At 37.7% G+C, this 10,317-nt stretch overlaps 3 protein-coding genes across 8 annotated transcripts; 1 reads left to right on the forward strand and 2 right to left on the reverse strand.

Moving 5' to 3' along the window:
• Positions 1–297: 297 nt before the first annotated feature.
• LOC106742556 lies at positions 298–1,432 on the reverse strand. Of its 2 annotated transcripts, none has more exons than XM_014615627.1 (3): positions 1,346–1,432; positions 564–738; positions 298–481 (listed from the first exon to the last, which is right to left on the reverse strand). In XM_014615627.1, exons 2-3 carry the CDS (start codon positions 727–729, stop codon positions 405–407), a joined length of 243 nt encoding a protein of 80 aa, XP_014471113.1. In that variant the 5' UTR covers positions 730–738; positions 1,346–1,432; the 3' UTR covers positions 298–404. The 2 variants fall into 2 exon arrangements, with proteins under 2 accessions (XP_014471113.1, XP_014471112.1); XM_014615626.1 differs by having other exon boundaries at positions 301–481; positions 1,305–1,404.
• A 282-nt stretch (positions 1,433–1,714) lies between these two features.
• LOC106742555 (egl nine homolog 1) lies at positions 1,715–6,956 on the forward strand. 5 transcript variants are annotated; one of them, XM_014615620.1, is made up of 6 exons: positions 1,715–1,882; positions 1,968–2,453; positions 2,659–3,353; positions 5,339–5,458; positions 5,954–6,164; positions 6,372–6,403. In XM_014615620.1, exons 2-6 carry the CDS (start codon positions 2,126–2,128, stop codon positions 6,401–6,403), a joined length of 1,386 nt encoding a protein of 461 aa, XP_014471106.1. In that variant the 5' UTR covers positions 1,715–1,882; positions 1,968–2,125. The 5 variants fall into 5 exon arrangements, with proteins under 5 accessions (XP_014471106.1, XP_014471107.1, XP_014471108.1 ...); XM_014615621.1 differs by having other exon boundaries at positions 1,715–1,850; XM_014615622.1 differs by having other exon boundaries at positions 1,715–1,837.
• Positions 6,957–7,052: 96 nt separating this feature from the next.
• Positions 7,053–10,090, reverse strand: LOC106742554 (DNA polymerase epsilon subunit 2). Its single transcript, XM_014615619.1, has 4 exons — positions 9,493–10,090; positions 8,598–9,135; positions 7,782–8,465; positions 7,053–7,713 (listed from the first exon to the last, which is right to left on the reverse strand). The coding sequence occupies exons 1-4, from the start codon at positions 9,558–9,560 to the stop codon at positions 7,438–7,440; spliced, it is 1,566 nt and encodes a 521-aa protein (XP_014471105.1). The 5' UTR covers positions 9,561–10,090; the 3' UTR covers positions 7,053–7,437.
• Between the last annotated feature and the right edge of the window lie 227 nt (positions 10,091–10,317).

The raw sequence follows: 10,317 nt of genomic DNA on the forward strand, positions 1-10,317 counted from the left end.
ATGATAATATTATTTATATCTTAGAACAAGAAATTTCTCCGTCTCTGATAGTATTTCATTCTATTGTACCTGTATATCTATTTTCAATATTTTATGTTTTCATGATAAATCCACGAGGAAGCTATGATAAAAATTGTCATCTTTCGTTTATTGTAAAACAATCATAAAGAACGTATTTCTTAACTGTGTATGTTTTATATAAACATTATAGCGATAGAGAATTTTCTCAGACAACTTGTGCAAAACAATTTACATTTGGTCTCTTTTTAAATAATCTAGTATATAATATTCTGTTTAGCATCAAGTTTATTTCTTCTAATTATGCCATACAGATTACATTAATTTTCTCTTATACGTATTATCAATATTAACGCATATTTATCTAACATCATTGCATTTATACTTTAATGATGATCACCAGTGCCTTCGAACATTTCCTTATGTATTTTGTCCCACTTCTCGACATTTGCAGGAGAATACGCTGAAACGAAAAATAATAAATTATAAACATGTATAATGAAAATTTAAATAATAGAAAATTTATGACAAATTTTTTCACTCACATATCTTTTGTATTTTATAAAATATGGGCGCTGATAATACCGTGGAATAAATCAAATATTTGAACAACCAGGAATGTTTCCAATAATATTTATATGGGAACTGAGCAACTTTTGCAACTATAGTGTATGGATATTTCATAGGTCGATACTGCACGCCGTCAGACATGTTGGCTGTCTGCAACAAACATAGCTTGTGATAAATAACATTGTAGTTTACTTGTGTTAATGCGATATCAGTAATTGGTAATAATATTTGTTGTACAGGTCGGTATATTCTAACCACTTGGAAGCATTTGTAGCGTCACATCGGCTGTATTCCTTTGCAATTGGAATATCATGTAACAGTTTCGTGGAGATGCAACATTAAAGATCCACGAAATAAATATTTCAACGCAGATATACACGACCTTTTATCGTGCTACAGATAACTCAGCAATATCGCAAATTGTACAAGACATACGTATTATAATAAAATATGATTGAAGCTTTATTTTATTACACATTTCCAGTCAAGTGTAGATTTTGTCAACGCACAACCGACACAATATGCGTAACGATACATGATTTACATTGACCGTATTTACAATGTATGAGAAGAAGAAAGACAAGTGATAATGTGACGAGGAATATATGTTCAGGATCATCAGTTGTCCGATAGATATGACAGATCAGAGCCGGTATTTTAATATTGTATGTAATACAGACACTGTATCGTTACTTTCAATGCTTCGAATTACTCACAATTTCGACCTTCCGATGTTTTAACGAGACAACGTACTCACCAACGAAGAGATTTACGTAACTAACACGTCTTTCCACCTCCTATCCTTATGTGTATAAAACGTCACGATAGGTGGCGCACCCTAAGATTGTGATTCAGTACATGAAAACCGTTCATTAGACGTTCTTCAGCGGGTGATGAAATTACACAAATTATTGTCATCGTTTAAAACGGATTTGCATTGTGATTGCACGATATAACGTATATGTTAACGCTTTTCTTTCGTTCCTCGAAACAGTTTGAAAATTTGTGCAAACCCGCCATATGTGACAGAAGAGCCAATCGAAAGTCGTCACAGGCACTCTCCCATCGAGTGCCTGCCGGCTGCGAGGATGCGCATGGCGGGCGAGTGATAATCTTAGCGAGATTGAATCCTATCGCGATTAAACGGTGTCGAACAGCCGTCAGGTCCGTCGGAGTCGCAGGGATACAAGAGAGAAAAAAAAAATGCGGAGATAACGCACAGGCGTGTCGGGTGTCGAAGTAGAGTTAGGTAACGATTAGAGGTTAGAAGCAGGAGAATGGGCAAGTCCGTGCCGTAAGTTCGAACGACAGCGTCGTTACGTTGTCGCGTAAGGCGAGATAGACAAGGGTAGACAAGCTGCGATCATTATCGTGAAAAGTTGCAGGGTAGGGGATCTCGCTCTGGGTGCGATCTTCGGCGAGAAGAGGGGAGGGCGATCGGCGCGCGTGCAAGCTGGTGCGAGTGAGCGGCGAGCGAGCGCGTGTGACTTTCGCCGAGAAATGTCGTCGGCGCTCGCAGCGTGTTAAACGGCTAAACATGTCCAGACCGCTGGTCGGTCACACAACCGACGGCGGCGGTGCGGTTCAGACAGTTGTGACCTGCGTGGTGTGCGAGCGAACTGACAAGCTGCTGAGGTGCTCGCGCTGCAAGGCGGTCTTCTATTGCACGAAGGAGCATCAGCGGAGCGACTGGAAACGCCACCGGGACTTCTGCGCGACCCATCCGGCGACGTCCGGCGAGCATCTCTCCGTCGACAAGCTACCGAGCGCGCCAGTTTCTAACCTAGCCAGGATCCCCATCTCGGACACGTCATGGGTGACGAACGTCATCTCGGAGCCGTATCGGAACGCGAAGCAATTCGCAGGTACGTGCTGTCGCCGTTTTCACCATTTTGCCGCGACCACCTTATCGCGCTCGTTGTTGTTTTGCGCAGTTGTCGTCTTGCCGATAACTCGATATTAATAGCGATTTCGCGTCGAGAGATGCGCTTTCTCGGCATCTCCGCCGCGGACGCTCTTCGGCCGACGATAAACTCCTTGTTTCTATACACTGTGCGTGTCTAATTACAGCTTCTATTACGCAAGGAGAAAACGAATCGAGTCAGCACGAGCGGAAGGAGAATCTTAAGAAGAAGCCGAGTAGCGGGAAGACGAGGAACGTGCGCAACAATAAGGCCGACGCTTGGACCTTACCTATAACGTACGAGGGAAGTTCGGAGGACACCATACTGGGCGCCAGGGCGGAACTCCTGAATCCTGTCTTGGAAAGCTCGAGAATCTTTGAGAATCTAAACAACGCGGACCTTGGAATGCCTACCCGGCATCATAACGGCACCAAGAACTTCCCAGAAGTACAATTGGGCCAGAAGGAAGAACTTTTGCCCCCTTTTTTACATAGAAATAGAGACGATATCGAGGAGCTGTTGGACGAAATTTGCCGAAATGTGATAAGAGATATGAACAATTTCGGTGTGTGTGTGGTAGACAATTTTTTAGGCAAGGAGAGAGGTGAAGCAGTGCTAAGGGAAGTTTTAAATATGTACAGTGCTGGTTTATTTAAGGACGGACAGTTGGTTTCTAATAAAGCTGGTGCAAATGACTTAAAAACAATCCGCGGTGATCAGATCACGTGGCTGGACGGGAAGGAGCAACAATGTCAAAACATTGGCACACTCATATCGCGGGTCGATGCAATCATTATGAGAGCTAACAAAATGCACAATAACGGGAAAATAGGGAACTATACAATCAACGGAAGAACAAAAGTGAGTACACTCTTTCTCTTTCTGTTTGTTATATTGATTTTTCGGATTGCTTACTTCACGTTTCATTGACTGTGTGAATTGTGTGTGCACGGGTCAGTGTTATTGCGCTCTTTTTATCATTTATTCACAAGACCTTCGAGTGCATTATCAAATGGAACGCGATGCGTCACACTCCAACATGCTTGAACTGTACGTTAGATAACATTCCAGGAAAAACAAGCCGCGAGGAATAGCTGTGTGTCCGTTTAACAACAATCTTCGTTAAGTTAGCGAGCAATCGCTCTTGAAATCGTTCGGCCGTTAATTAACAGTCCGCAACGCGGAAAGTATTAACAAATATGTGTCAGCGTGTGAGATTTCAGATGTGCGCGAATGTCGCGATGACATACCAAGAGGTGAACGCGATAGAGAAGGTCACAATTCCAAAAATGTAACGATCTTCCGCGCGCGCGCACGAGAGAGAGAGAGAGAGCATCAAAGCGAACTTGAGAGTGGGAATGAAGCGCGAGGTGCGATCAGTCACGTACGCCGCGCGCGATTTCGTACGTCCCACCCTCTTTCTCTACCACGCACCGATACGACGCGATGAATTTGTTACGCGCTGCAGAGATATACATTACACACTCGATCCATTCTCTCTGTGATACTTTTGTGCAAAAAAAAAAGACAACATTTCCACCGTGGTATACGTTGAATCCTATAAATATCCTCTGTTGCCTTTCTCTCGTCAGTAAGTTTCGCCCGTTTCTCGTATTGTTCGCGATTGTATCGCTGGATTGGCTATTGTAAAATTATTAAACGATTAGCTGTTGTAACTTGTAGCCACGCGATCACTGTTCTATACAATCATTGTCTTTTCGTATGACTGAACGATGTTATGTACTTCGAAAAGTAATATTTCACTTTACGCTCTATATCCTATATTTTTTACCAAGTTACTGGTAAATTTGAGCAGGGGGAGAAGGAAGGTTGACACAAGTATTCTTGTAACGTTATCATCAAGCTGTTAACAGCATACGGATATTGTTATCAGACACGAAGATTTGCACATGAAATAATATCTTTGGCAAAGACTAAGACGAATTTGCCGATTGACTTGCGCTAAAAATAATAGATTTTTACGTTGTAAGCGCGATGTATCGTGTGCATAATTTCTCGATAATCAGGAAAGATAAAAAAATTTAAGATATTTTGTCTGTCGATGACTGCTGCATTATATGTATGCATTCAACAATTTTTTTACGTTTTTAACTTTTCTTTTTATTATCGACAAGTACTTTCACTGAATCATTTATATTTAGTTTGTGCCATTTTCAGTAGTGGAATTTTATGAGTACTTTGAGATGAAAAACAAGCTTAAAATTAAAATGCGAAAAATTGACAAATTGCGATATATAGTTATACGATGATAATATTAAAGGAAAATATATAACAAATAGCGTGTGCAATAAAATGTTTAGCACATATACTATTTGTTACTTATTATAGATCTCTACTAAGGACTCTCTGCAGTCGCATGTGCATCACGGTAAAACATAATCGTTTAATGCTTTTTTCTAATTCACATGTCTATGATGTAAGAGTACTTGGAATTTTACGAATATGGTTTGAAATTTTCCTTGTTCCTCGACTTGACGGTCAGCTGCTCTGCGTTGATGTTTCAGTCGATTAGTCATTTGTTTTGCTACTTCTTTCTTTTATACAGCCTTAAAACAAAAATATCGTATAATTGCGCGAAATCACTTTGACGAGTTGTTATTTGCTTTTTATCGTAAACTCTGCAATTCTTTTATATCTTCTGTTAATTCTATGAAATACGAGCGAAACGTACGGATGTCACGTCTTATTGTTACCGAATCGTAAAGTCAAATTGTATGTATATATAGCAATTGTATATCTGCACATTCAAAATTTGGAATCGCTTTACACAGTAAATCTAGTATGATTATCAGATCTTCCAAATCTTTTTTTCTTCTATGTTTCAGGCTATGGTAGCTTGTTATCCTGGTCATGGTTCGCATTACGTAAAACACGTGGATAATCCCAACCGGGACGGACGTTGTATCACAGCCATTTATTATCTTAATCAGAATTGGGACATTAAGGTACAATTTTACATATAGATATTTACCCTCTGTTAGTCGCAATATTTTTCATCCATAAATGGTCACGATGTATCTCACACAGGTACACTAATTCTTTCATTGTTTTCCTCTGCTTCTTGAAATAGTGTTTTCTTTCATTAGCACTTGAGACTAATAGACCAGGTTAAAATACATAAAAAACAGTGAAGAACAAAGAAAAAATATTGATAAGGACGACAAGTTCGACCTTGAGGCCATATGGCAACGGCGATACGTCGTGGCCTGAACGTATCGCCGTATTGGATACATTTGCGACTAACGGGGAATCAATGCGCGTCCAATAAGACTTTTAAGAAAAGACTGAAGCAGTTCGATCGATTCTCATTACCCAAATATACTTGACCATCTTTTGTTGACACAACGTTAGAAGCCGAACAAGTATCTCATGTAAAATCCAGAAATAAATGCACATCGATACCAGTCTATAAATAATTGCCTTTTTCCTATTGTACGTAGAAGAATGGCGGACTCTTGAGAATATTTCCTGAAGGATGGCGCGACCAAGTAGCGAATATCGAGCCTCTGTTCGACAGGATATTATTCTTCTGGTCTGACAGGCGGAACCCGCACGAGGTGCAACCGGCGTACGAAACGCGATACGCTATCACGCTTTGGTATTTCGACGCCGAAGAAAGGAATCAGGCTTGCCGAAGATATCAAAGAGAACGTACGTAAACGATTGTATCGGCACGTACGCGCGCACGCACACACACGCACACACACGCACACACATATATATGTATATATATGTGTGTGTGTGTGCGTGTGTGTGTGTGTACATAAGGTCACGCTTATGATCATAAAAGGATAACAGTAACCTCCTCTCTTTACAAGTATTAATTATTGTAATTTAGATCATAAATTATCTTCCCAGGAGAATTGAACAAGACGAATCACATTTCATGAAACGTGAAATGGGAAGAAGTACTACGCCCTCTGGACTGATATCCTTCATTCTGTACATAAAATATGATGTATTATTATGTATTATGGTACACAGCTGATAAAATCCTTGCGGGAGGAATTGAATAGCTTACGAAGCAAACCACTATTTACCGACAATGATTGTTCTTATAAAGAAAAAGTGCAATAGACGTATGCGAATTTTCTTTTTCTTTACTTTGCAGATGAAACTGTAATATATGTGATGAGTTGATGTGTGTAGTTGTTGCAATTTATACTTATATGTATCATCGTTTATTTTGACTTTTACGATCCTGCGTTGTTCACACTCTAACCCCAGTATTTAAAATATCGGTTTTGCATCCTGCGTTTGAAAGAAAGCTTACATTCGTGTCGATCATTGACTTTTTCATTACGTAAAGTATTAATCATCCTCGTATCGTGCAACATTTTAAATATTTTAAACCGTAAGATATATAATGTGCGAATTTTTTTTCCAAAACTTGCAGACGTTATACCTTAATATTGTATTGCAAATAAATTTATCTCTCCGTAATGTTTGTACACCATTTCTTAGTAGTTTGATAGTAAGGCAAATATTTATTGTAAAGTTGTATCACTCACGCGAAGTATAATGTTACGTCTACACATTGATCTATAACTTTTTACACTCCAATGACACTACGTTTAATTTACTACGGCCAGTAACCGATTTTTGCTTTCGACGCGACAAATTGAAATAAGTCGAAACTCAATCTGTATAATATTATGTATATTACCAAGTTGTAAAAAACACACGCGAATATTACATACATATATACAAGATAATTCTAATGCTGGGCTAGACTATAGCTCTTTCCTAAATGAAAATAGAAGAAAGTGACAGTGAGAAAAAAATGTTTTACACTGTTTAATATAAATTACCTAATTTATACCGTACTTTTTCCATGTACAAGATGTCCCGTTGAAAATAGGCAATCTTTCATATGTAAGTCAGTTAAAGAAAATATTTTTCACACAATACTCATCGTTTCAATCTAAGCAATATCAGTGTCGTTTGGAAGCTGGCAATCTTGAATCTGATTAGCAGCAGGTACGTAAGTTTGAAACGAAAAGTTATTTTTCGAGAACATGCCCGGATTAATCACATAACAGTCAGAGTAGCTGGCGGTATACGTCTCAAAGTTGTCAGCGATAACAATGAGATCTGGCGTTGGAAAAATTTGCAAAGCATGATCATACTTCCAGTACACCGGTACGACTTCTAGTGGCACAGGTATCAAGTGTGACTGGCTGATGATGGCTCTGGCAAACTGAAATTTTCCAATATCAACGTCAGATTAGCATATATTTTGGGCCATAAAAAAATATAACTACTTACATGCTTAAAAAAGTTTTCCTCCTTTGGGAAACGAAGCGAATTTCTGCACATCTTTGTTAGCATATCTTCTCGCAACACCACGATCTCTTTCGTACAGTACTGTATTCTACATGGATTTGTGGTGAAAATAGCATTTGGTATCGATCTTGTGACTTCTTCGATGATGCATTTGGGCAAGGGAGGTTTAGGTAAAATTTTAGGGGAACCTAAATCGTGCGGACCAGGTACAAAAATGAATTTGGAAGTTTCCCTCACACTTGCATACTGCATTATTATATCGACCAAGTCCTTAAAACCAGTAATTAAGGCTTGTGCACTGGTAACATTTGTAGGAAAACTCAGAAAATGGCCGCATAATACAAAAGCTATAGGAGGATAATTCATATAACCCTCCAATATCGTTCTAAACTTCTGCAAAACATTTGGAAAGTCCAACCATAGCTCCGCTATAAATACTATTATTCCGTCCTCATTATTTTTCTCATGAACTTGTAACTTTTCTGACATCTTTAAGGACAAATTGTGAGGTCCACCAAATGTATTAGCGTCACCAAAATCTGATCGAAAACTTTCCCAAGATTCTATCGGTGGAAAGCTAATATTCTCCACGTGTAATGTATCATCTTTGTACGTTCCATTAGCTATCACTATACAGCCTTCCATTATGAAAGCATCCTGAAAATCGTGTTGGTAGGATAAGGAAAACCATTATTTCTGTATGAAAATTCCATCTTATTAGCATTAACTCCTAGAATCTTGCAAAATATTTTAAGACTGTAAGTAACAATTGAAGACAAAGTATATCATAAAGGATATTGTATTGCCCAAGTCGATCTTAACAGATCCACTTGTATCTTCCAAGTAATATTGATCTTCCGTTAATTGTGTCAACAGACCCATTATGCACACGTTTCCAGTTTTCAGCTCACTCAGCAAATATTCTATAGGTATTAAATTTATTTTATCCGCTGACTGCTTCTCAAATTTGGAAGATGAATACTGTTTGTGTCTTAAAGTTTTGTACCACACCATTTCAAAGCGATGCTTAAAAATTAAGGATTTGCATTGCACCTCGGAATGTAGGTTTTCACTGTCAATGATATACTTTTTCTTAGATATGTCATATTTTATCTTTGGTATATTGTGTCCACTTATGACATTAAATACTGTTTCTGTGTTTTTCAATTTATGCGGTTCTAAGCATTCCTCAATGGCAGTTTTTAAATGTTTGGCTGTAACATGTGGACCATCCAAGTTTTGAGCTAAAATCAACTCTATAATGCGATTCATCCAAGATTCACGTTCTTTTTCTTGTACTTTTAACAGATGTTTTGTGAGGGATACTTTAAGCTCCCTAAAAGCAGCATATAAAAGTTAAATATAAACAGTTATAAATATTATTAGTCATGCAAAAATAAACAACATATAAAGAGGCACTGATGAAAATAACAAAATACTATTACATAATAAAAAAAGGATAATAACTGGGAATAATCAATATATAGAATAAGAACAATATATATTTATTAGGTAAAAAACTATATTTTTTTAGAAAATTGTTAAATTTGTTTCAAAAATTCCATATATAAAATATGAAAATTTCAGTTTTTTTTTTTACCTATATAATCACAAATAAAATCCGACCAGAAAATTTATATCTTTCTCTTTCATTTACGTCTGCTGTTGAGAAAAGATATAGAGAAGTGCTTACCTCGACAATACGAGACCATATAACGAAAAATTCGTTTGAATCATCTGTACACACTTATTGTCAGCCATCACCACGTTGATTTGTTGAAACAACACTTAAAACCAAAACACGCAATTCGAATTCTTAATAAACAAAATCCAACTACTCCACAGTCCAAGCGTATATAACTTGATTTACGTGCAATCCACACTATCGTTTCGAATGGAATTAATTACGCATAGATACAAACGAGTCGCTCGCAAATAAACAGATGTAGCAGAAAAGACATTATGCAATGCCTGGCAAATATAAGTAAATAAAACTCAAGTATAAAACAAAAAAATCATTTCGTAATATGTTCCCGATCACCGATACTCGAGGTTAACGCCTTTTCTTTTCCCGCTTTCGCATTTAGGTCCATTTTGACAGCCATGGTTCAATAATGTCTGTTTTTAGAAAACACGAGCGATCAGTGATTGGCTATGTTCAGCGAACACACAATTGAACGAGCCGTTGTTGGAAGATGGATGTGATTGGTTGTTGGATAGAGAATTTTTAAGATCCCTAACATTTTCTATCCGACTAATAGGCACTTTTGATAAACTTGTACGACAAATAAAATTTCAGCCTTTACTGCACCTCATAAATATCTGATCAAAATGCTATTATAATTTACGCGTGTCGTGAAGAATTAATAATTTATCATTTATATTTACTATTTACTAATTATATTTCATATGGAAAGTATCCATTATGGTAGCGGTCCGATATTCACTGCCAGTATTAAAAATCCATAGTATACGTGACATGAACTATAGATTTTTAAGACTGGCAGTGAATATCGGA

This window comes from Dinoponera quadriceps, unplaced genomic scaffold (assembly GCF_001313825.1).
Source record: "Dinoponera quadriceps isolate SergipeBrazil2010 unplaced genomic scaffold, ASM131382v1 scaffold113, whole genome shotgun sequence".
NCBI classification, from domain to species: domain Eukaryota; kingdom Metazoa; phylum Arthropoda; class Insecta; order Hymenoptera; family Formicidae; genus Dinoponera; species Dinoponera quadriceps.

Bases quoted from the DNA above. Each gene is read 5' to 3' on its own strand.
- LOC106742555 (XM_014615623.1), top strand. From the start codon at position 2,126: ATGTCCAGACCGCTGGTCGGTCACACAACCGACGGCGGCGGTGCGGTT. The intron at 2,454-2,658 runs GTACGTGCTGTC...GTCTAATTACAG, and splicing joins GAACGCGAAGCAATTCGCAG to CTTCTATTACGCAAGGAGAA. The intron at 6,165-6,371 runs GTACGTAAACGA...TTATCTTCCCAG, and splicing joins CCGAAGATATCAAAGAGAAC to GAGAATTGAACAAGACGAAT.
- LOC106742556 (XM_014615627.1), bottom strand. From the start codon at position 729: ATGTCTGACGGCGTGCAGTATCGACCTATGAAATATCCATACACTATA. The intron at 482-563 runs GTGAGTGAAAAA...TTTTCGTTTCAG, and splicing joins TTATAAAATACAAAAGATAT to CGTATTCTCCTGCAAATGTC.
- LOC106742554 (XM_014615619.1), bottom strand. From the start codon at position 9,560: ATGGCTGACAATAAGTGTGTACAGATGATTCAAACGAATTTTTCGTTA. The intron at 9,136-9,492 runs GTAAGCACTTCT...TGCTGCTTTTAG, and splicing joins TATGGTCTCGTATTGTCGAG to GGAGCTTAAAGTATCCCTCA. The intron at 8,466-8,597 runs ATATCCTTTATG...TCCTACCAACAC, and splicing joins AGATCGACTTGGGCAATACA to GATTTTCAGGATGCTTTCAT.